Source organism: Lepus europaeus, chromosome 7, assembly GCF_033115175.1.
Source record: "Lepus europaeus isolate LE1 chromosome 7, mLepTim1.pri, whole genome shotgun sequence".
Taxonomy (NCBI): domain Eukaryota; kingdom Metazoa; phylum Chordata; class Mammalia; order Lagomorpha; family Leporidae; genus Lepus; species Lepus europaeus.
Window position 1 is genome coordinate 8,488,293 of NC_084833.1, and position 24,561 is coordinate 8,512,853.

Genomic DNA, 24,561 nt, shown 5'->3' on the forward strand with positions numbered 1-24,561 from the left:
ATGGAGTGGGGTTTAAGAGAGAATAAGGAGGCCGGCGCTGCGGCTCACTTGGCTAATCCTCTGCCTGCGGCGCCGGCACCCCCGGGTTCTACTCCCAGTTGGGACACCAGATTCTGTCCCGGTTGCCCCTCTTCCAGTCCAGCTCTCTGCTGTGGCCTGGGAAGGCAGTGGAGGATGGCCCAAGTACTTGGGCCCTGCACCCCATGGGAGACCAGGAGAAGCACCTGGCTCCTGGCTTTGGATCAGTGCAGTGCGTCAGCCGTAGCGGCCACTTGGGGGGTGAACCAACAGAAAAAAAAAAGGAAGACCTTTCTCTCTGTCTCTCTCTCTCTCACACACTGTCTAACTCTGCCTGTCAAAAAAAAAAAGAGGGCCGGCGCTGCAGCTCACTAGGCTAATCCTCCGCCTTGTGGCGCCGGCACACCGGGTTCTAGTCCCGGTCGGGGCACCGATCCTGTCCCGGTTGCCCCTCTTCCAGGCCAGCTCTCTGCTGTGGCCCGGGAGTGCAGTGGAGGATGGCCCAAATGCTTGGGCCCTGCACCCCATGGGAGACCAGGAGAAGCACCTGGCTCCTGCCATCGGATCGGCGCGGTGCGCTGGCCGCAGCGCGCCTACCGCGGCGGCCATTGGAGGGTGAACCAACGGCAAAAGGAAGACCTTTCTGTCTCCCTCTCTCTCACTGTCCACTCTGCCTGTCAAAAAAAAAAAGAATAAGGGGGCCAGTGCTGTGGCGTAGCAGGTAAGGCTACTGCCTGCAGTGCCGGCATCACTTATGGACACCAGTTCAAGTCCCGGCTGCTCCACTTCTGATCCAGCTCTATGCTATGGCCTGGGAAAGCAGTGGAAGATGGTTCAAGTCCTTGGGCCCCTGCATCCGTGTTGGAGACCCAGAAGAAGCTCCTGGCTTCATATTGGCGCAGCTCCGGCTATTGTGACCATTTGGGGAGTGAACCAGCAGATGGAAGACCTCTCTCTTTTTCGGACTCTCCTTCTTTCTCTGTGTAACTCTGACTTTCATATAAATAAATAAATCTTTAATAAAAAAAAAATGCCGGAGAGCATCTGGAGTAAGAATAGACAACACTTTCCAGGAATTTTGCTTCAAAATGGAGTGATGGCTGAGAGAAATAAGTCAGTCAGAATTTTCTGGTTTAGTTTTTTATTACAAGTTTTTAAATCTACCAGGAAGTTGAAGGAGCAATGATAAGCCCTCATATCTGCCACCAGATCCTATAGATGTTAATATTTGGCCAGACTTGCTTTATGTTTTTTATTTCTGAACTATCATTTCTTTTTTTTTTTTTTTTTAAGATTTATTTATTTATTTGAAAGTCAGAGTTACACAGGCAGGAGAGGCAGAGAGAGAAAGAGAAGTGGAGCAGCCAGGACTTGAACCAGAGCTCATATGAGATGCCAGCACTGCAGATGGTGGCTTTACCTGCTACACCAGAGCACCATCCCCACTGAACCATTTCAAAGTAGATTCATTCCTAAATACTTTTTATTTTTATTTATTTATTTATGAAGATTTATTTATTTATTTACTTGAAAGGCATTGTTACAGTGAGGCAGACGAAGAGAGAGAGAAGTCTTACATCCATTGGTTCACTCCCCAAATGGCCACAATTACCAGAGCTGGGCCGATCAGAAGCCAGGAGTATCTTCCGGATCTCCCATGTAGGTGCAGGGGCCCAAGGACTTGGGCCATCTTCCACTGCTTTCCCAGGCCATAGCAGAGAGCTGGATCAGAAGTAGAACAGCTGGGCTGGCGCCGTGGCTTAACAGGCTAATCCTCCACCTTGTGGCGCCGGCACACCGGGTTCTAGTCCCGGTTGGGGCGCCAGATTCTATCCCGGTTGCCCCTCTTCCAGGCCAGCTCTCTGCTGTGGCCCGGGAAGGCAGTGGAGGATGGCCCAAGTCCTTGGGCCTTGCACCCACATGGGGGACCAGGAGAAGTACCTGGCTCCTGGCTTCGGATCAGCACGATGTGCCGGCCGCAGCAGCCATTGGAGGGTGAACCAACGGCAAAAAGGAAGACCTTTCTCTCTGTCTCTTTCTCACTATCCACTCTGCCTGTCAAAAAAAAAAAAAAAAAAAAAAAAAAAAGAAGAAGAAGAAGAAGAAGTAGAACAGCTGGGACTTGCACTGGCACCCATATGGGATGCCAGCACTGCAGGCAGAGACTTAACCTTCTATGCCACAGCGCCAGCCCCCCACAGGGTCCATATTTTAAAAGTACATTTTCATCTTGATGATGATAATTTATGGGATGCTTTGGGTTAACCTGTTTTCCAAACCTTTTCATGTAATGTTTCTTGTATCCATTTATGGTGCTTGTCTAAATCAGTTTATCTAATTGGTGTGTACTTTTCTGTAAAGAACTTTTTTTTTTAAGATTTTTAAAAAAATTTATTTGAAAGAGCTACAGAGAGAGGGAGAGATAAAGAGATCTATCCACTGGTTCACTCCCCAAATGGCCTGAACTGCTGGGGCTGTGCCAAGCAAAAGGCAGGAGTTAGAGTTAGAAGCTTCTTCCAAGTGTCCCTTTTTTTTTTTTTTTTTTTTTAAGATTTTTTTATTTTATATGAAAGTCAGAGTTACTCAGAGAGAGAAGAAAAGGCAGAGAGAGAGGTCTTCCATCCACTGGCTCACTCCCCAGTTGACTGCAATGGCTGGAGCTGCACCAATCCAAAGCCAGGAGCTTCTTCCAGGTCTCCCACGTTGGTAAAGGGGCCCAAGCACTTGGGCCATCTTATACTGCTTTCCCAGGCCATAGCAGAGAGCTGGATTGGAAGTGGAGCAGCTGGAACTTGAATGCCCCTGCCAGCCATGTGGGAGAGCTGGATGGAGTTCCATGCTCCTTGCCTTGACCTGGCCTTGGTTGTTGTGGCCGTTTGGGGAAAGAACCAGTGAATGGACTACCTCTCTTCTTCTATCTCTTCTCTCTGTCTGACGCTCTTTCAAATAAAGTGCATAAGCACTTAAGCCATCTTGAACTGCTTTCCCAGACACATTAGCAGGAAGCTGGATCAGAAGTGGAGCATCAGAGACACAAACCCAGACTCAGAGGTGGGAAACTGGTGGCAGCTTGCAAGTGGCAGCTTAACCTGGTGCACCACAGTGCTGGCCCTTTTTTTCTTTTTCTTTGAGCATCATTATAAACTTAAAGTCATTTATTCTTTGTATTATAAACAGTTAGGGTATGGGGCTGGCGCCGTGGCTCACTTGGTTAATCCTCCGCCTACGGAGCCAACATTTGTATGGGCACTGGGTTCTAGTCCTGGTTGCTCCTCTTCCAGTCCAGCTCTCTGCTGTGGCCTGGGAGGGCAGTGGAGGATGGCCCAGGTGCTTGGGCGCCTGTACCCGCATGGGAGACCAGGAAGAAGTACCTGGCTCCTGGCTTCGGATCGGCGCAGTGCCGGCCGTGGCGGCCATTTGGGGAGTGAACCAATGGAAGGAAGACCTTTCTCTCTGTCTCTGTCTCTCTCACTGTCTATAACTCTCCCTGTCAAATAATAAAAAACAGGGTAATCATTACTTTCATTGTGTAAATTGTTCCAAATTTGTCTAGTGGGAGCTCAGTGGTAATCTATTTGTTTTAGAGACTGAGAGAAAATAAAAATATGTTTATATAAAAGTTGGTGATCTAGGCCGGCGCCGCGGCTCACTAGGCTAATCCTCCGCCTGTGGCGCCGGCACACCGGGTTCTAGTCCCAGTCAGGGCGCCGGATTCTGTCCCGGTTGCTCCTCTTCCAGGCCAGCTCTCTGCTATGGCCCAGGAGTGCAGTGGAGGATGGCCCAAGTGCTTGGGCCCTGCACCCGCATGGGAGACCAGGAGAAGCACCTGGCTCCTGGCTTCGGATCAGCGCGGTGCACCGGCCGCAGTGGCCATTGGAGGATGAACCAACGGCAAAGGAAGACCTTTCTCTCTGTCTCTCTCTCTCTCACTGTCCACTCTGCCTGTCAAAATAAAAAATTTTAAAAAAAAATTAAAAGCTGGTGATTTAAAAATCAGAGGGGAAAATCCTTGAAAGGAATTCCTTGAGAAGGTGAGAAGTGGGATCCAGTGCATCAGGCAAGGGCTTGGCTGTAAGAGGAGCTGATGATAGGTGAGAAGGGCAGAGTGTGTCCTACTGGTGCCAAAGGTGGTAGATGAGGGAGTGGACTGTCAGGTCTCTTCAGACTGCTTGTCTTCTCGGTTCATTAAGAAGAAAGGCCAGGGACCACGCTGTGGATCAGCAGTTAAGCCATTGCACCAGTTTACTCCTGGATGCCCCACTTTTGATACACCTCTCTGCTAATGTGTCTAGGAAATTAGTGGAAGATGTCCCAAGAGCTTGGGTTTCTCTCATCCCTGTGGGAAACCCAAATGGAGTTCCAGGCTCCTGGCTTTGGCAAATGAACCAGCATATGGAAGATCTCTCTCTGCCTCTCCCGTGCTCTGTCTGCCTTAAGTCTGTTTAAAAAAAAGAAGAAAGGCCATTGGTGGAGGGATGGGGCAACGGAGGTGTGGGAGGCTTGAGGAATGCACAGGTGGACACACTGCCTGTGAACTTACTCTTAAGCCTTCAGGCAAAGTCCAGGCCAGATTTTTCTTAATTCAATACAGCACCTGACAGAGCACTTTTACCCTTGGTTGTTGATCATGTGAAACGTGTTGAACACCTGAATTTGTAGATAGCAGGTTTTTCAGCACCAGTCCTCTAAGCAGCTTTAATTAGGCAACGTGAAGAAAACATGGAAACTCTGATTGAGTAGATGTGAGTGGAGTAGGCTTCCCGGGAGCTTTGTTGTTTACAAGCACCACAGAATGTTCTGATGAGCATCCAAGTTTGGAAACCGCAGATCAAAAGGGTATTTACTCAGTTAATATATGTTGAGCACTAGCCATTTTTAAGGTACTGTGAGTACAGCTATCTTGATCCTTCAGTCGGAACGGGCTGATTCTTAATCTAGTTTGGTTGAGGCCTAGCGAACCTCTTGCCAAGTTAGGCCATAAATGCTTCAGCTCCTTTGGCTAAGATGTTTTTTTTTTTTTTTAAGACGTATTTTGAACATTACAATGTTGTTGAGAATTCAGTGAAACAGAATTTAAAAAGATAGTTGTGTTCTATCCCCAGTGCCAGTGTTTTAAGTAGTTGGACTTATAGCATATATGCACCCTTACATTCTAGTCTTCCTTGAGTATAATTGTCTTTCACCATTAGTGTTCTTCAGTTCATTAGTTTAGCAAACACTTGTTGCCGCTATGAGCTAGTACATGCAATCTGGGACTGGGAACAGGAAGCTACAAGAGCGTTCTGGTCCTTATGGATCTCACTGTCTAGTAGGAGAGACATAAATTGATAATTATAGTTCACTATGATACGGGGAAGAAGAGAAAGGGGTGAGAGAACTGAGTGAATACCTCTTCTAGAAGGAGTTAAGGTACTTTCCCAGAAGTGACACTGGCATAAGAGTTGTACCAAAAAGGGGAAAGGAAAGGCCATTCCATATGGGAGAAGAGGGGGACACACCAAAAAACTTTAAAAAGAGCTTGGCAGATTGAGGAAGGCAGAGTTACTCTCTATGGCTGGGGGAGTGTGGTGCGTGAAGCTGCAGAGGCAGGGCAGATCCTGTGTGCCACAGCAAGAAGTTTGCTCTTAGGAAGAGAACACAAGAGGAAGCCCATTGATACTGGATAAGGAGAATGCGGTTTCTTCCTGACACACTGAATGTGTTCGTCATCTTTTTGTTGCAACCGTGAAATACAAAAAGGTTTATTTTAGCTCACAGTTCTGGAGGTCCACTGTCCACAATCAGGTGGCCCTCTTGGTTGGGCAGTTGGTGAGGGCATTCTGCTGGCAGAGTCTTAGGGTGTCACAGAGCATCATGTAGCAAGAGAGAGCATACCTGTGTCTCTGTGGTCCCTTATAAAGCCGCCAGGTTATAATCATGAGCTCTACCACAACGCTCTAATCTAATTACTTCCCAAGGGCTCCACCTTAAAAACCATAATTGGATTAGGTCTCTACTCTTTTAGTGCCATTATCATAAGACAGTGGGGAGGAATCCTCCCCCCATTGTTTTTTTTTTTTTTCTTCTGTTTTTAAATGTTTATTTTTTATTTACTTGTAAGGCAGAGTGACAGGGAGGAAGAGATGGAGAGATCTTTCATTGGTGGTTCACTCCCCAAATGGCCACAGTGGCTGGAGCTGGGCCAGACTGAAGCCAAGAGCCTGAAACTCCATCAGGCTCCCACATGGGTGGCAGGGACTCAAGCACTTAGGCCACCATCTGCATTTTGAGGCACATTAGCAGGGAGCCGGATCAGAAGTGGCACAGCTGGGGCTGAACTGGTGCTCATATGTGAGAAGTAAAGATGTCTAGGAATTGGATCAGTGCCAGCAGGTGCAGTTGAAAGACTCAAGCAACTTTACAAAAGCATGAAAGGAAATAATAAAGTAGAGGAAATTGGTGGGCAACAGTATAGAAATTAAAGTTTTGAAAGGATGGTTTTTTAAAAATATTTATTTATTTGAAAGAGTTACAGAGAGATCTTCCATCCCCTGGTTGACTCCCCAAATGGCTGCAACAGCTGGAGCTGGGCTGATCTGAATCTAGGAGCTTCTTCTAGGTCTGCCATGTGCGTGCAGGGGCCCAAGCACTTGGGTCGTCTTCTGTTGCTTTCCCAGGCACATTATCAGGGAGCTGGATCAGAAGTGGAGCAGCTGGGTCTCAAACCATTGTTCATATGGGATGCTGGCACTGAAGGTGGTGGCTTTACCCACCACACCATAGTGCAGCCCCCAAGGAAGAATTTTTCTTCATTTGTAAAGCAGAGAGAGACAGAGATCAGTGTTGGTTCACTCTCCAGATCCCTAACCGAGCCAAAACTAGAAACTGGGAACTCCATCCAAGACTCCCATGTGAGTGACAGGGACTTAACTACTTGAGCCATTATAGGAAATGAATTAGGAGCACAGCTGGAACTTGAACCAGGCACTCCGTTATGGGGCCCATGCAACACGAGGCATCTTAAGCAAGTGACATCTTAACTGCTACACCAAATGCCATCCCTGAGGTTATCCTTTTAATGATACCAGTTTGATAACTTGTTTAGGGTGGTGACTGTCAGGCTAAGTGTCTGAGAAGTGATGCTTTGAGTCAATGTGATTGTCCAGCTCCTCACTACCTGGTGATCCATGCCTGAGTCGTTTGTTAGTTGTACACTACAACATACAAGAAATGGTTCTGTCATGCTGGCGTTGTGGTGTAGTACGTTAAGCATCTTCCTGCAGTGCCGGTATCCCAAATATTTTTAAAAATGGGGGCCAGGGACCAGCACTGTGGTATAGTAGATAAAGCCACCACCTACAATGCCGGCATTCCATATGGGCTCCAGTTTGACTCCCAGCTGCTCCACTTCCAATCCAGCTCCCTGCTGATGGCCTGGGAAAGCAGTGGAGGATGGCTCAAGTGCTTGGGGCCCTGTACCTGCACGCAAAACACAGAGGAAGCTCCTGGCTCCTGGCTTCGGGTCAGCACAGCTCTGGCTGTTGTGGCCATTTGGGGAGTGAACTAGCAGATGGAAAGCCTCTTTCTCTGTCTCTCCCTCTCTCTCTAACTCTGCCTCTCAAGTAAATAAATCTTTAAAAAAAGAAATGGTCTGTCATCTCTTCTCCATGTATTAGCTGGGATTTTTCTGTAAAGGAGCTATCTCTCCAAGTTATCACTGTAGAATCATAAATTTCTTTGTTTTTATTCCATGTACTATATCCCATCATTAGTCTTTATGCTGATCAGGTTTCCTAAATCTGGCCAAATAGAGCCACATTATGTCTGTTTCTATGTCCTCTTCACATGACCATATTACTTTTTTTTTTTTTTAAAGATTTATTTATTTGAAAGGCAGAGTTACAGAGAAGCAGAGGCAGAGAGAGAGAGAGAAGTCTTCTATCTGGTGGTTCACTCCCCAGATGGCCACAATGGCCAGAGTTGGGCCGATGCTCCAAAGCTGGGAGCCAGGAGCTTCTTCTGGGTCTCCCATGTGGGTGCAGAGACCCAAGAACTTGGGCCATCTTCTACTGTTATCCCAGTCACATTAGCAGAGCGCTGGATCAGAAGTGGAGCAGGAACGGGCACTGTGGCATAGCGGGTAAAGCCGCCGCTTGCAGTGCCGGCATCCCATATGGGCACCGGTTCTAGTCCCAGCTGCTCCTCTTCTGATCCAGCTCTCTGCTATGGCCTGGGAAAGCAGTAGAAGATGGCTCAAGTCCTTGGCTCCTGCACCCACGTGGGACGCAGAGGAAGCTCCTGGCTCCTGGCTTCGGATCGGCGCAGCTCTGGCTGTTGCAGCCAATTGAGGAGTGAACCAGCAGATGAAAGATCTCTCTCTGCCTCTCCTTCTCTCTCTGTGTCGCTCTGACTTTCAAATAAATAAATAAATCTTTTTTTTTTTTAGATTATTTATTTATTTATTTATTTGACAAGCAGAGTTACAGACAGAGAGACAGAGAGAAAGGTCTTCCTTCCGTTGGTTCACCCCCAAAATGGCCGCCACAGCCGGCACTGTGCCGATCCGAAGCCAGGAGCCAGGCGCTTCCTCCTGGTTTCCCATACGGGTGCAGGGCCCAAGCACTTGGTCCATCCTCCACTGCCCTCCCGGGCCACAGCAGAGAACTGGACTTGAAGAGGAACAACCGGGACTAGAACCCGGTGCCCATATGGGATGCCGGCACCGCAGGCGGAAGATTAGCCAAGTGAGCCACGGCGCCGGGCCCAAATAAATAAATCTTTAAAAAAAAAAAAAAAGTGGAACAGCCAGGTCCCGAACCGGTGCCCATATGGGATGCCAGCATTGCAGATGGCAGCTTTATCCTCTACAACACAGTGCCAGCCCCACTCTATTACTCTTAACCATAAAGTTTTGGGGAAACTGAAACTCAGAAAACTAAAATCTCAAATCTGCTAATCACGACCAAGAAATCTTTCTAGTTCTTGGGCTCACTGTCGTAAGTCCAGCAGCCACCTGTTTTACGTCTCTCCTTCTCATACTCCCCTTCTCATCCTCTCTTGTCATTTCATCACCTCTCATGTCATTTCATGTCCTTTCTGTGCAGACTCACTCCAGCTTCTTACCACTTGATTGCATATCACCTCCTCCCTCTCTCTCTCTCCCCCCCCCCGCCATAGCATTCTTCTGCCCTCCTCCGTTTGAACATGTCCCCTCTGTTTTCCTCAGTACTCTCCTTCCCATGCCGTTATTTTCTGCCCCATTCATTTCCATATTCTAAGTCTCCTGCTACTTCTCGTGAATACTGCATTTATTCCTAATTTTTTCACCACCAGAGTTACCCTCTATTAGTTTTCATTCATGGATTCTGGTCTAAAATCTTAGCATGCAAGATTGTATTTATTGTTTGTCCATCGTTGTTAAGAAAACCATTCCTAATTGCCAGTATGAGCTTTATTTATATTAGATGACAGATGCACCCACAGTGAGAAGTGTAATTATAGCTAAAACCTAGGAGACCCGGTATTTAGTTAGCCTGTAAGAGTGAATCACAATTCGGGCTCCTGTATTGGGGACATTGAAATGTGCTTCGCACAGTCCTCATGACCAAATTCCCAAGACTTTGGGTTTGCTGTCATCAGCCTGCCTTTTCTTACCATTTTCCTCCTGGATTGTCAGGCTTCACCATCTTTCCATACTCGGAGCTTGTAAAGGTCTCTATTCCTAGGGACTTCCTTTGCAGGCCAGGGTTTGTAATTGGATTTTAGGATTACATGCAGGTTCACCAGAGAAAGTTTTCATTTCTTTGGTATCATTTTAAGAGATGGTCCTGGGCCGGCGCTGTGGGTTAAGCCATGTTCTGTAGCACTGACATCCCATATGAGCAAGTCCCAGCTGCTCTGTTTCCGATCCAGTGCCTTGCTTATGTTCCTGGGAAAGTATCAAAGGATGGCCCAAGTCCTTAGGCCCCTGCACCAACGTGGAGAGACCCAGAAGAAGCTCCTGGTTCCTGGCTTCAGCCTGGCCCAGCCCTGGTAGTTGCGGCCATTTGGGGAGTGAAACAGCAAATGGAAGACATCTCTCTTTATCTCTCCTTCTCTTTGTAACTCTGCCTTTCAAATAAATAAACCTTAAAAAAAAAAAGAGAGACAGTTCCTTCCTTTGAGGACTTTCCTATAGTCTGGAGAGACAGGTTTTCCTTGTGTAGGGCTTTTCTTATCCCGTCTTCCTATCGAGTTTTTCTTCCTCTTTCACTCAGACTGAGGATTTCCTGGCTGTAACAATCTCTGAACTCCACCCCCCCCCACACACACACACTTATTACAAATGCAGTACATGTTCATTAGATAGAAATCAGTAAATACTGTCAAGCAAAATATAATGGCTAACTTTTGGCTATTATACTTAGGAGCTTTTGGTTTTTTTTTAAAGATTTTATATTATTTATTTGAAAAGCAGAGTGAAAGAGAGAGACACAGATCTTCCATCACCTGTTTCACTTCCCAGGTGGCCACAATGGCCAGGCCAAGGTCAGGATCTAGGAACTCCTTCCACGTCTCCCATGTGGGTGACAGGGGCCCAAGGACTTGGGCCATCCTCTGCTGCCTTCCCAGGTGCATTAGCAGGAAGCTAGATCAGAAGCTGAGCAGCTGGGCCTCAGTGCTGCACTCCAGTAGGAGATGCTATAGCTTAACCTGTTGCACCACAATGCTGGCCCCTTGGGGGCCCTTCCGGTTTAAGGCTTTGTATATGTTAACTCACAGCCTGAGAGGAGGTAGGGTTTGTGAGACGAGGAAAGCGAGACTTGAGGTTGAGTGACTTAAGAGTTGTGAGCTATCAAGTGGCAGAGCTGATTTTCAAACAAACCAAGCCTTGTTTATATGCCCCTTCAGAGTCTTCTGTACACAAAAATGGGATCAAATTCTATGTGTACAGTTTTTACTGCTGCATACTGTGACCATCTTACCATTGTCAATAAATACACTTTGACAGCATTCTTTTTTAATCCAGTGTCCTTCTGTTTCCTCTCCTCCCGGCCCTGTCCCCAGGATCGACGAGAACGTGCTAGGAGCCCAGCTGGATGTTGAGGCCGCCCATTCAGAGATCCTCAAGTACTTCCAGTCAGTCACCTCCAACCGGTGGCTCATGGTCAAAATCTTCCTCATCCTCATTATCTTCTTCATCATCTTTGTGGTCTTCCTTGCCTGAACCCTCTCCACTCTGAGGCACTTGTGGGGGTTTGGGGGGCCCTACTGGGAGGGCAGGTGGCCAGTGCTGCCACTGAGCCTGTGCAGGGTGCTGGGGAGAAAGGCCTTACTTCCCTGGAACTGCTAAGAATGGCCACTGCCCATGATCTCCCCACCCCTTGCCTCTGGCCACTCTGTCCTCCCCTTACTACCCTCAGGCCCTTGAAACACACGGTTCTGGATTTGGACTCTGCTGTGAAGTGGCTGGAAAGGAGCGGAGGCCAGCTGAGGGCTCGTGGGGGAGGATGTCTCCACTAGGAGGTTTTATAAACCCTCCCCAGCCTCTCCCAATGGAAACTGGCAGCGAGGGAAAATGATGCTCTTCCGCAACTTCCTGAGAGTGAGGAAAGGAAGCCAGACTGTCCCAGGGACCAACTTTCCTGTCTGGGTTAGCACTTGAGCTTCTTCCTCTGCACCATGGGAGACAGGGGGCCCTGAGCCCTTCAGCTGCCTGCACAACCCCTGACAGCAGCTGCTGGTGACTCTCAATCTGCCAAATACGCTGCAGCCGGTTTTCTCCCAATTACAGCAAGACTGTCAGCCTCACTCGCCATGTCGTCATTTCTGGGTGGGAGCGTCAAAGGGCGTGGCAGCAAGTGGAGTGAGCGCACCGCCGAGCACCAGCACCGGAAGGATTGGGCTGTTGGCTCCGAGGGTCCCCACAATTGTTCTGGGCAGCGTTTGGGCTGTGCACACACTGCTTTGCCTCTAGGCAGGAGGTAACCAAGTACAGTGGCACCTCGTTAGCCTAGAAATTTCCTTTCAAAAGCGGGAGCAGGATCCCAGAAGGGGTACCTGATTGGTGGCAACTTCAGGAGCACCTCAAGCAGTGTTTGGCCCAGTTTCATCTGTGTCCTCCAGGCTTTTGGTCCTAATTCTCCCTGGAGCTGATTGAGGCAGGAGTTCTGCCTGCTGCCAGGAGGTGAACTGAAGAATGTTCCCAGCTCCTGTTGAGGCTGGCTCTCCTCCAAGCCCCTCACAGATCCAAGCCAGACACAGGAGTCTGGAGGAGAGAGCCCAGAGTACTCTCCAAGGAGGTCAATGAATTTTCATTCCCCACCAGAACCCACAACTCCACCATCTGAGATCACTAGCGCTCCCCCATCTGACACATCCCCAAAGCAGGTCAATCAGTGTACTTAGGGACTGGCCCTGGTACTTTTGGAGATCTGGGAGAGCCCATGGCCCTGGCATTTTTTGGTAAGAATTAATTTACTTAAAAAGCAGAGTTAGAAACATCTTCCTTCCACTGGTTCACTCACCAAATGGCCACAATGTCCAGGGGCTGGGCCAAGCTGAAGCCAAGAAACTAGAACTCTCTCCAGGTCTGCCACGTAGGTGGCAGGGTCCAGGAACCTGGGCCATCTTCCACTGTCTCCCAGGCATGTTAGTAGGGAACTGGGTTGTAAGCAGAGCAACCTGCACACAAAGCAGTGCCCATATGGGATGTTGGTGTCACAGGGGGCAGCTTAAGCCACTTTACCTGGCCCTGGCGTTTTAGTTTCCTCTCCTTGGCACCCCTCAGCCAGTGGCCTAGCACAGCTGGTCACGTCGGCTGCTCAGCTGACACAGGATGGGCTCTAGCTCCACGTCTGGGTGGGGAGGTCTTTGATGATGAATGTTTGCTCAAAGCCTTACACACGCGGCCTCACTTGACTCCTCTTCGTTCTTCGAAAGGGAAAGGACACATTTGTTTGATGTTCCAGTCATGATACTGAGCCAGGAGCTGGAAGAAAGCCATGGATTGGGGTTTCTGCTCCCACGGAGTTTACATTGTGGTTTTCCATTTCGTCGTTTTTTTTTGTTTTTGTTTTTGTTTTTTTTTTTTTTTTGAGGCGGAGTAAGAGAGAGGTCTTCTGTCCATTGGTTTTCACTCCCCAAATGGCCCCAAAGGCCAGAGCAGGGCCGCTCAGAAGCCAGGAGCTTCTTCCTGGTCTCCCAGGTAGTTGTAGGGGCCCGAGCACTGGGGCCATCCTCTGCTTTCCCAGGCCATCAGCAGGGAGCTGCATTGTAAGTGGAATAGCCGGGACTCCAACCGTTGCCCATATGGGATGCCGGCGCCGCGGGTGGGGGCCTTAACCTACAACGCCAGAGCGGCGGCCCTTATTTCGTTATTATTAATCCATATAATCCATTTTATAGACGAGGAAAGCGGGGCATTGGCCTGAAACCGGCACGGAGCGAAGCAGACTTAAATACCACCAGCATCCCGCTGAGGGGGGCTCCGAAGCGGGGTTCTATTTCTCGGAGGCCCTCCGTGCGGCCCTTTCGCTAAGTTCTGAGCTCCAGCAGCCCGCTCTCTGTTGCAAAGCTAAGGAACTGCCACAGCTGCCTGGGAGAATGGGTGAAAAGGTGGCGGGTGACGGACGGCCAAGCCGGCCGCGAGCCGGGCCTCGGGAGGGCGGGGCCTGGGGAGGGCGGGGCCCGCCTAGGCCCGCCCCCGCGCGGCAGCCTTGCGTGTGCGCACGCGCAGGGGGGCGCGCCCTGCCTGAGGCGCCGCCCACAGCCCGCGGACGTCGCTGGCGCGCGACGTGCTTCGCCGGATAAATGCGGTGGCGCCCCGCGTAAGAGCGCTTGGGTCTTGAGCGCTTGGGCGTTCGGACGTTTGGTGGCGTCGTGGCCGGCGCCTCAGCCAGCCGCTGTTCCTTGCTGTGCTATGGCGGATGAGGGGAAGTCGTACAACGGTCAGTGCCGAGTCTCGCGTGTGGAGCGGACGATCTGGGGCCCGGGTGGGCGGCGCCGGCCTAGGCCGCAGCTCGGGGCGAGAGGCCGCGAGGGGTCCGGCGTCCGAGGGGAGCGGCGGCAGCGCGGGGCGGGTGGGGGCGAGGCAGCCCCCGGGGGGCCGGGCTCGAGGTGGGCGCGCGAGGTGACAGGACTCCGGAGCGCTGGCGGCGGGAGGACGTGCGGCGCGGAGCGGGCGGCTCGGGCTGGGTGCACGAGATTCCCTTTGAACTTGGAGAGTGGCTGGTGCCTGTCAGTTCAGTTTGGCGGCCCGACTCTTCCTTTAATGTGACTCAGTGGGCTGCCCTGGTGCCCTGGTTTGGTGTTTTTTGTTTTTTGTTTTTTTTTTTCTTCTTACCGCGTCCAGTCGGCCTTGCCCTCTGGCCTGTGGCTTTGGCTTAATAGTTGAGACCTACACACCAACTGGATGTTTTGGTCCCGACACCCTACTGGCTGTGAGTCCATTGTAGTGGTTTGGAGGGCCCGGCAGCCGAGTTTTGGAGCCTGGGTTGTCTACAGCAAGCTGGAGTGAGTTAAACTCTCAGGCCTCTCTCCCAAACCCCTTAGTGTGGAAAGTAACTGCCTGTTTCCCCTGTGTGTGTGTAAGAGAGAAGAGAGACTGTGTGTGTCTGAGGCAGACAGAACATGAGATCATTACATACCAGGTGCTGGCAGCACAGTGCCTGGCACAGGAGAGTGCCCTCAGTGAGTGGTCACGGTACCCTCTATGCATGTCTTCTGCTTGGCCGGGGTTATCTGTTGGGGCTCATTATTTACAGAGTACCGGGCACTAGGTAGATATGTTTTTCTCTGGAAGTCATGGACCATTTTTAAAGGAGCCGTTCCTACGGAGTCAGGTTATGTTTATCTAGAGAGCATCTGGGGACCTTTTATTGAGCATCCTAGGGTGGGGCTGCTTCTCTGGCGCCTGAGTCCAGGCCCGGTCTCCTGAGCTAAAGGGCTTTTCTGGCCAAGGAAACGGAGCATCTCAGAACTTTCAGAGTGGCAGTTTGAGAACGTGGAGTTATTTTAGAGAGCCCTTTCAGTTGATCCTGTTGTAACTTTCATTCGAGCGGTATAGATACATAACTGAGTGGTAGAATTCAGGTGGTTTTCAGGAGTCTGACTTGTGGGCAGTTACACTTTTGGGCTGGCCACACTTCTCCATTCTGGTTCTCTTCTCTGTAGTTCTGGTTTCTGCTTCGTTTTTCAAAAGCCCTGCAGTCTCCCAATAACTTTTCCCTGATGGTGTCATCCCACGGTTTCCTGGAGGTGGCCCCTGTGGTTCTTGTGTTATCTCTCCCAACAGTGAAGCACTGTGATTGCCATACGGAGGTGCTGGGAGCAGTGGTGTTAATAATTCATGTGCCTGTTCTAACCATAGAGTATGATGACCGTGTTAGTTTCCCTCAAAGAAGAAAGAAAGGCCGGGGTCCTTTCCGGTGGAAGTATGGTGAGAGTAACCGTCGCTCTGGAAGAGGTGGTTCTGGTATCCGGTCTTCCCGGCTTGAGGAGGATGATGGAGATGTAGCAATGAGTGACGCCCAGGATGGTCCCCGAGTACGATAGTAAGTGACCAGTTGGTCTGGGTTATATTAGTGACCCCCTAGATTATATAGCCCTCTTAGTGGCCATGTCATTTCTCTTCCTACCCAGAAGAGTAAGAAATGCCAGGACCAGTTTAAATGGTCCTGTACAGTGCGGGACAGTCTTTGAGAAAACTTTGGTAGCACGTATGGACATTTTACTCTGCCTCCTCACAGCACCCCCTATGCTGCCCGACCCAACCGCCGGGGCGACACTTGGCATGGTCGAGAGCGTATTCATGTTACTGTGCGGAGAGACAGAGCTCCTTTAGAGAGAGGAGGGGCCGGCACCAGCCAGGATGGGACCTCCAAAAACTGGTTCAAGATTACGGTGAGTACTGCGGGAAACAAAGCGGTACAGGGACAGGGGGACCTTACTCAGAGTACAGGAGTTTGTTATTCCACAAAAATCTGTTTTCGGCCAGCGCCATGGCTTAACAGGCTAATCCTCCGCCTTGCAGCGCCGGCACACCAGGTTCTAGTCACGGTTGGGGCGCCGGATTCTATCCCGGTTGCCCCTCTTCCAGGCCAGCTCTCTGCTATGGCCTGGGAAGGCAATGGAGGCCTTGGGCCCTGCACCCGCATGGGAGACCAGGAGAAGCACCTGGCTCCTGGCTTCAGATCGGCGCGATGAGCCGGCCGCAGCGGCCATTGGAGGGTAAACCAACAGCAAAAAGGAAGACCTTTCTCTCTGTCTCTCTCTCTCTCACTATCCACTCTGCCTGTCAAAAAAAAAAAAAAAAAAAAAATCTGTTTTCTTGGCCCTTTACTGCACAATCAGGTGTCCCTCCTTTCTCTCTTTTTAAAAATATTTTATTTTATTTATTTGAAAGAGTTACAGAGAGAGGTAGAGACAGAGAGAGAGGTCTTCCATCCATTGGTTCACTCACCAGATGCCCACAACGGCCAGAGCTGCTCCGATCGGAAGCCAGGAACTTCCTCCAGGTCTCCCACTCGGCAACAGTGGCCCAAGGACTTGGACCATCTTCTACTGCTTCCCCAGGCCATAGCAGAGAGCTGGGTTGGAAGAGGTGCAGCAGGGACTAAGACTGGTACCCATATGGGATGCCGGCGCTTCAGGCCAGGGCTTTAACCTACTGCGCCATAGCGCCAGTCCCCATCCTTTCTCTTAAGGGTCAATATCTTAGAACACTTTAGAACAGGTTCAGAGAAGGCAAGGCAGGGAGTAGGTAGAATGGGACAGAAGGGAGATGTAATTGTAGTCAGAAGGCAGATGTCTCCAATTGGCTGAGGCTGAATATGGGGTTTGGAATCCCTGAAGTTCTGAGGGGACAGGCAGGCACAGTATAGGTAATATCTTAAAACTTAGATCAAGCAACTTAATTGCTTTGAAGAATAAGAATTGTGTAAATAGACAGAAAAGAGGTTAAGGAATCCATATGTCTCAAGTGAAAACCCTATGATTGGTTCTTTTCTTTAGAAAAACTTTTTTTTAAAGATTTATTTTATTTATTTGAAATACAGAGTTACAGAGAGTGGTAGAGACAGAGAGAGAGAGGTTCTTCTGTGCTGGTTCACTCCCCAGATGGCCGCAATGGCCGGAGCTATGCCAATCGGAAGCCAGGAGCTTCTTCCTGGTCTCCCTCGTGGGTACAGGGGCCCAAGCACTTGGGCCATCTTCTACTGCTTTCCCAGGCTATAGCAGAGAGCTGGATCGGAAATGGGAGCAGCCGGGACTAGAACTGGTGCCCCTATGGGATGCCGGCGCCTCAGGCCAGGGCTTTAACCATACGCTGTGCCACAGTGCCAGCGGCCCCACCTTTTTTTTTTTTTTTTTTTTTTTTTAATTCAAAGGCAGATTTACAGAGAAGCAGAGAAAGAGAGGTCTTCCACCCACTGGTTCACTCCCCAAATGGCCACAATGGCTGGAGTTGTGCCTATCTGAAGCTAGGAGCCAGGAGCTTCTTCTGGGTCTCACATGCGGGTGTAGGGGCCCAAGAACTTGGGCCATCTTCTACTGCTTTCCCAGGGTATAGCAGAGAGCCGGATTGGAAGTGGAGCAACCAGGACTTGAACCGGCACCCTTATGGGATGCTGGCACTGCAGGCTGTGGCTTTACCCACTATACCACGCCGGCCCCTAAAAAAACTTTTAAGGTTTGGCAGAAAGTACATAAGGAATGCCACATGGGGTGTGCTGTTCAGTCTTGGTTGTATAGAATTCCCATCTTTCCTCCTTTTCTCATTTCTAGATTCCTCATGGCAGAAAGTATGACAAGTCATGGCTCCTGAACATGATTCAGAGCAAGTGCAGTGTGCCCTTCACTCCCATTGAGGTAAAACGAGGCTTGAATGACCGACTAGCTGGGCACCACGGAGGGCAGAGGGGTCATCTGGACAAGGGGTTCTGGTCTTTGAGATTAAGTAATGCTCTTGTCTCTTCTGACAGTTTCACTATGAGAACACACGGGCTCAGTTTTTTGTCGAGGATGCCAGTACTGCCTCCGCGTTGAAGGCGGTCAACTATAAAATTCTGGATAGGGAGAACAAGAGGGTATGTTAAAGAGCTTGGTTGGACTGGAGGTGGGGATTGGTCCTTGGGCTGTTTTCCCTGGCGTTTACTCTGCCCTTTGTCCTCCCTCCAGATATCCATCTTCATCAACTCCTCTACCCCACCCCTCACTGTACAGAGTGAACTGAAGCCAGAACAAGTAGAGCAACTGAAGGTAGGGCTGGCTCAGGTTACGTGTGCTTGCAGCCCAGTCTTCCCACTTCGCATGCCCCAGCCCCATGCCCACCGTCCCTGTGACGGCCAAACTCTTCCCTCGTTCCTCTGTAGGTGATCATGAGCAAACGCTATGACGGCTCTCAGCAAGCACTGGATCTCAAGGGCCTGCGTTCAGACCCAGGTATGGCTGGCAGCAGTAACTCAGGCAGGTGACGTGAGGGGGCTCTGTCAGGGAGGGAATGTTGAAGAATGATTAGTGCTACCGCTGGCCTGGGCAAGTCCTCTCAGATTTTTCTTGCTTTCTTTTCTGCTTCCTGAAGATCTGTTGGCCCAGAATATCGATGTTGTACTGAATCGTAGAAGCTGTATGGCAGCTGCCTTGCGAATCATCGAAGAGAATATCCCAGAGGTGAGGCCTTTGGACTAGTATCAGGCGTGGGAGGCAGCGTGGGATCGATGGCATGGGGTCAGGGACAGACTTGCCTCTGATCCACTCACTAGCAGCACTAAACTCTTTTCTCCCTTACAGCTCTTGTCCTTGAATTTGAGTGACAATAGGCTATTCAGACTGGATGACATGTCCACCTTGGTACAGAAGGCACCCAACCTAAAGATCCTAAACCTCTCCGGAAATGAAGTAAGAATTGACGGGCTGGCTGTGCTTTTGATGGGGTGGGCAGAGGACATAGCGGGCTTCCCGGTGATGGCGACAGGCAAGAGATGAGACTCGGGATGGGAGGTGTGAAGTCCAGCTGACTGTCTCACCAGGTTCTCTCCTCCCTCTTCCCATCTTTTGCAGTTGAAGTCTGAGCGCGAATTAGACAAGATAAAAGGGCTGAAGCTAGAAGAGCTGTGGCTTGATGGAAATCCCTTGTGTGACACCTTCCGAGACCAGTCCACCTACATCAGGTCAGTTGTGGCCTCTGTCTCCCCTCCTGGGGACCTTCACCCCCTGGGAGGCTGAGCTAATGCACCCTGACCAGTGCCCGTCTGCAGGAGATGTACAGCCCTGAGCTGGAACCACCTGTCCTTTGGGAGGATCACGTGCTCCTCTCTCGTCTGTCCATGTCTCCCAGCCTTGCCCTGAGATCCCCTGTCCTTTGCTTTTCACCTGACCGCCTGTTTGCTGGTTCTTTGGCCTTTCTCCTTCCTTCCTGAACGCAGCCTTTTCTGGAATTTGCCCACCCTATTGTTCCAGGAAGGACATTTCCCCTTTGTGCTCTGACTAGGGGATGTCTCTTACGTGCCCCATAAATGGGGTTGCCTTGGGCCTAGAGCCTGGTGTCCTTGGCTGAGAAAGCCCTCCCCACTTGGAACTTCCTGCTAAGCAACTTTCGCTTCCTTTGTCCTGTGATGGCCCCTCTTGCCTTTGTGCCAAGAGGGACCCTTTTCTCATAATCCAGTTGCCTAAGGCTGTTGCCTGGGCTTTCCGGCCCATGCTGAGGTTGAGGCCTCATGGGGGCTGGTGCAATCTCTCTACCTGGTGCTGTGAGCTGGGCCCTCCCTGGAGAAGAAACCTGGGTTCCCCAAGACATGTGACCAGAGCTGTGGCCTCGCCAGCAGGCGTGGGAATCCCAAGGAAGGTGCTGGGCGTGGAGGCCACGGGGGCATAGGCTACCAAGGAGACAGAGAACTGACCCTGTCAGGGGCACTGCCCCGCTCTCACTCGCACACCTCACGTCACCCTGCTTGGCCCCGGAGGATGGCTGGTTAGCCAGAGACGGGTAAGATTCCTCTGGGAAGGAACAACCTAAGACAGGCACAGTCGCAGAGGGGCCATCAGGAGAGAACTTGGGGGCCAACAGAGGTGGGGCACAGACCCTCACCCCCCCAACTTTGCAGGGGCATGAACCCTCACCCCTTCTGAGGGCTGTCTCCTGCCCCCGTGGCTGCTTTGCTTCCCATGCCCACCCGGCTCAGATCGGGACCCAGGTGGCAGATAGAAACCTGGCCAATAGCAGCTGCCCGCTCACCACAGCAAAGATTTCGTCCCCATTTCTGCCTTGGACCACAGGGAAAGGGCAGCTAAAGGAAAAGGCTGTATCCAGGTGTCTTCCTCTCCTATCCTCTTTGATCAAAATGCCTCCTTGCTTTGTCGCTCTTTTGTTTTTCTTGGCTTTCTCTTGCCTTTTCCTCCCTACTTCCCATTGCCTCCTCTGTCTCTCACTTGCCCCATCCCATTCTCCCTTTTTTTCTTCCTCTTCTTTTCCTATCTTTTTCTGTTACCTCCCCTCCCCATGAGCCCCGCCTTGCTCATCTCCCTGCCCCAACATCCTGTGCCATCCTGTGGTGTGCTCTGGTCTTGGCGAAGGCCAGACCTGGCAGAACTGATGGATACCTGGTGAGGCAGCGGAGCCCCTGGGCTCCCACCCCATTCCCTTCTCCCTGGGCTGCACAGGTGAGTAGGTGGAAGGTAAGGGGGGCAGGGAGGGGAAGGATGGCCTGGGCTTAAAGCCTGGGCCGAGAGTGCTACTCTTGTGGCACTTGGGGTTAGGCAGAGAGAAATGTGACAGCCTTCAAGGCAGTCCATGTCTGGGAGCCCTGGGTCAGGTGGGGAGTGTGGGCCATTTTTCTCTGAGCACAGGCTGGGGAGGAGTGGGGGGATGAGCAGGATGGTATGGGCTACCCTCGGGCCCTGGTGTATTTGCTCCTATCGCAGCCCAGGAGGCACGGTGGCTCTGAAGCGTCACTCACTTCTGTCCCATTCTTGACAGCGCCATTCGTGAACGGTTCCCCAAGTTGTTACGCCTGGTAAGTTGACAGCTGTTTTCATTCTCTTCTAAAGAGTATAATATCTCCCACTCCCTCTGACAAAAGCTATAATCCTGCTTCCCAGGAAATGCCACTAGGCAAAAGTTGCATGTCAGGGTTCATGGACACTTTTCATACTTCTTTCACACTTCTTGCCCGTCATTTATAGCTCTTCCATCTATGTAAGCGTGTAGCCATTTCTCCTCTGGTGTATACTCACCTTTCACTTTATCTGCATAGGATGGCCATGAGTTACCCCCACCAATTGCCTTTGATGTTGAAGCCCCAACACTGTTGCCACCCTGCAAGGTGAGAATGGGGACATAGCTAGAGTGTGGGGGTGGGGGATACTGGTTCCGTGGTCCGAATATCTGTTTGATTCCAGGGAAGCTATTTTGGAACAGAAAACCTGAAGAGTCTGGTCCTGCACTTCTTGCAGCAGTAAGTATCCCAGGGCCCCAGGCTGCAAAGGGGTTTGGCTATCCAAAGCCCAGTTCATTCTTGGGAGCTGCTAAGTCCCTCTGTGGCTGCAGAGCTTAGAGTTTCCCTTTTTTTTTTTTTTTTTTCCTCCCACAGGTACTATGCAATTTATGACTCTGGAGACCGGCAGGGGCTCCTGGATGCCTATCATGATGGGGCCTGCTGTTCCCTGAGCATTCCTTTCATCCCCCAGAACCCCGGCCGGTGAGTTCACATCCCAGAACCTGCCCAAGCCTTCAGGGTTTCCCAGCAGAAGGGACCAGCTCTGCTAGCAACCACACTGTTCGGACCAATGCCTCTTTTTCCACTAGAAGCAGCTTGGCAGAGTACTTCAAGGATAGCAGAAATGTGAAGAAGCTTAAAGACCCTAGTAAGTGTATGATGTGAGCAAAACAAGATGGGAGGGAATCGGAGCACTTAGGATGGCTTGGCAGCTCCAACCTCACTTCCTCCTCCACCTCCAGCACTGCGGTTCCGATTGCTGAAGCACACACGTCTCAACGTGGTCGCCTTCCTCAATGAGTTACCCAAAACTCAGCATGACGTCAATTCCTTTGTAGTGGACATAAGCGCCCAGACCGTAAGTGCCTATTTCTGTCCTGATAGACGCCTTAAATTGGGGGTGAGGGGTGGAGGGAAGCATTTAAGAGGCAAAGGGGCTCAGGTCCTACCGAGAAGCCTCCAGTGTCCCTAATGCTTCTTTTTCAGAATACATTGCTGTGTTTTTCTGTCAACGGTGTCTTTAAGGAAGGTGAGAATTTGGGGGGGTCCTGAGGTTATAGCATGGTCCCTCCTCCATCCAGAATCTTCTTCAGCACTCTTCTGTCCCCTTTTCTTTCCTGATCTCCTCCCGTTCTGCCACCAAGCCATTGTGCTTGGGCCTGCCTTCTCCACCCATCTTGTCTGCAGTATAGGAAAAGCCTGGGATAGATCAGGAGGACACAGACTTTGGAGTCCGGAAGGTCTGGTTTTCCATCTCAGTCTTGATTCTGTGCATCTGTGTGCAAGTTATTATCTCTGAGCTTCATCAGCATCTTCCTTTGTATTCTGAGATGGAGTTGGTAATAGCCAGGTCTTAATGGTGCCATAGGAAGTAAATGAAGTGACTTTTAAAGTACTTGACCCCAGGCCCAATACACAAGTGCTCTGTCAGTGGGCTAGTAGTTGTTAGTATTATTATCCTTTCTGACCTCTGACCCTTTGCCCCCCTCCACTCCCCTGCACATGACATAGTTATCCCAGTGTGGCCCACTCGGGGTTCTTTATAACATAGAAGACAGAGAGCTGAGAAGCTGTTTCTAAACATAAGGCACAAGTGCCTCTAAAAGGTGGTTGCCGCTCTCTTTGCAGTGGATGGAAAGTCCCGGGATTCTTTGCGAGCCTTTACTCGGACATTCATTGCCGTTCCTGCCAGCAATTCAGGGTAAGTTCCCGGTTTGCCAGGTTGGGTACCAATCCCAGTTCATGGCCAGCAGCATGGTAATTGGAGGGTAGAATCAGTCCTCGGGATGTTTTCAGAATCTGAAAGGCAGTGGCAGATCACAGGAAGTGGCTCCCATCCTGGTTAAGGGCTTGGCTCTGGAGTCGGACTGTCTGGGTTTTCATCTTGACTTTACTACTGGCCATGGACCAGTTTCTTCATCTGAAAATATTATAATATTCACTCCCTAAGTTTACTGTGAAGACAGATAAAATACACAGGGGCTCACAGCTGTCTGTGGTCAGATGAGAAACTATGAGTTCAATGTGTTTGGCAGAACATCCTTCCAAACACAAAGGCCAGAGGACAGTATATGCAAATGGTAAAAGGCAGCAGCTAACAGTGGGAAGGGGACTTTGTAGGGTCACAGAAAAGGAGTGATGTTTGGAGATGAGGTTCTTTGACCCGCTGTTTAAGGTGTTTCTTGTCCCCAAGGCTGTGTATTGTAAACGACGAACTATTTGTGCGGAACGCGAGCGCTGAAGAGATCCAGAGAGCCTTCGCCATGCCGGCACCCACACCTTCCTCCAGCCCCGTGCCCACCCTCTCCCCGGAGCAGCAGGAAATGTTGCAGGCGTTCTCTACTCAGTCTGGCATGAACCTTGAGTGGTCTCAGAAGTGAGTGCTGAGCAAGTGTAGGAATAGGGGTAAACTGAGGTAGGGCTGGTAATGATTGAGGATTGCTCTAGAAATGTTAAAAGCCAAAACTTTTTTGTTACTTAAAAAATTGGTTTATAAAAATCTGCCCTCAGGCCAGCATTGGGACACAGCTTGTGGTGCCTGCATCCCATATCAGAATCCCAGTTTGCGTCCCTGCTGCCCTGCTTGCAAACTGACCTCCAAATGTGCCTGGGAAGCCAGTAGCTAGGTGATTGGCCCAAGTGTTTGGGCCCCTGCCCTCCATATGGGATCGGGATGGAGGTCCTGGCTGTGTAGACCTACAGTTACAATCAATAGTAGGGGTTCTGAAGCAGCATGTAGTGGTCAGGGTGACTGCATTTTGGTCCTCATGGAGCCGCCTGTTCTTCCTCCACTGCAGGTGCCTTCAGGACAACAACTGGGACTACACCAGATCTGCGCAGGCCTTCACTCATCTCAAGGTACGGTCTGGGAATACAATGGCCAATAAGAGGACGCTCTGGCCTTTCAACTGGTCAAGTAAGCTGGGCAAGGGTGGCATGGCCTTGGCTCTACTGACCTTTCGTTTTTCTCCAGGCCAAAGGCGAGATCCCAGAAGTGGCATTCATGAAGTGATCCGGTGTCATGTCCCAGAAGCCCCCTGTAAATAGTCTCTGGATACTGTCCGGTTGTCATCGTCTTTGTCTCCTGTCCGGCCGAGGCCACCCTGTGACTGTGACCGAGGAGGGAGGGCTGCTGAATCCCTCTCCTCACCGCCTTCTGGAAGACTTCCGGAAGATTGAGCCTCTCTGGTGCCAGGAAGCCAAAGCGTACTTTATAGAACTGACACTAAACTACCGAAGGACTTAGGTGCTTTGTGTACTTAACCCCAGGATCCTCCGTACTTTTTAAGATAAAGAGTGACAGTTGTATTTTGTGTCCTGCGTGCGGGATTGTTTGGCTTCTGCCTAGCGGGGGCTCCCAAGGCTGTGAATT

At 50.6% G+C, this 24,561-nt stretch overlaps 2 protein-coding genes across 4 annotated transcripts in view; both read left to right on the top strand.

The window, feature by feature from the left end:
* STX5 (syntaxin 5) overlaps positions 1-11,787 on the top strand; it is a 28,197-nt gene extending 16,410 nt beyond the window's left edge. For both annotated transcript variants that reach the window (XM_062195972.1, XM_062195973.1), the window contains exon 11: positions 11,044-11,787. In XM_062195972.1, coding sequence (XP_062051956.1) covers positions 11,044-11,203 — 160 coding nt within the window. In that variant the 3' untranslated portion in view covers positions 11,204-11,787. The remainder of the gene's footprint in view (positions 1-11,043) is intronic.
* A 1,978-nt stretch (positions 11,788-13,765) lies between these two features.
* On the top strand, positions 13,766-24,497 carry NXF1 (nuclear RNA export factor 1). 2 transcript variants are annotated; one of them, XM_062195976.1, is made up of 21 exons: positions 13,766-13,925; positions 15,347-15,530; positions 15,726-15,879; positions 17,761-17,844; positions 17,958-18,062; positions 18,154-18,234; positions 18,348-18,417; positions 18,557-18,645; positions 18,766-18,873; positions 19,036-19,145; positions 20,951-20,987; positions 21,228-21,296; positions 21,373-21,428; positions 21,564-21,671; positions 21,779-21,837; positions 21,932-22,047; positions 22,176-22,218; positions 22,818-22,890; positions 23,383-23,565; positions 23,987-24,047; positions 24,163-24,497. In XM_062195976.1, exons 1-21 carry the CDS (start codon positions 13,898-13,900, stop codon positions 24,199-24,201), a joined length of 1,857 nt encoding a protein of 618 aa, XP_062051960.1. In that variant the 5' UTR covers positions 13,766-13,897; the 3' UTR covers positions 24,202-24,497. The 2 variants fall into 2 exon arrangements, with proteins under 2 accessions (XP_062051960.1, XP_062051961.1); XM_062195977.1 differs by having other exon boundaries at positions 21,782-21,837.
* The last annotated feature ends 64 nt before the right edge of the window (positions 24,498-24,561 follow it).

Coding starts and splice junctions, on each gene's coding strand:
- NXF1 (XM_062195976.1), top strand. CDS start 13,898: ATGGCGGATGAGGGGAAGTCGTACAACG. Junction 17,845..17,957: donor TGCCCTTCACTCCCATTGAG/GTAAAACGAGGC, acceptor CTCTTCTGACAG/TTTCACTATGAGAACACACG. Junction 18,235..18,347: donor AACAAGTAGAGCAACTGAAG/GTAGGGCTGGCT, acceptor GTTCCTCTGTAG/GTGATCATGAGCAAACGCTA.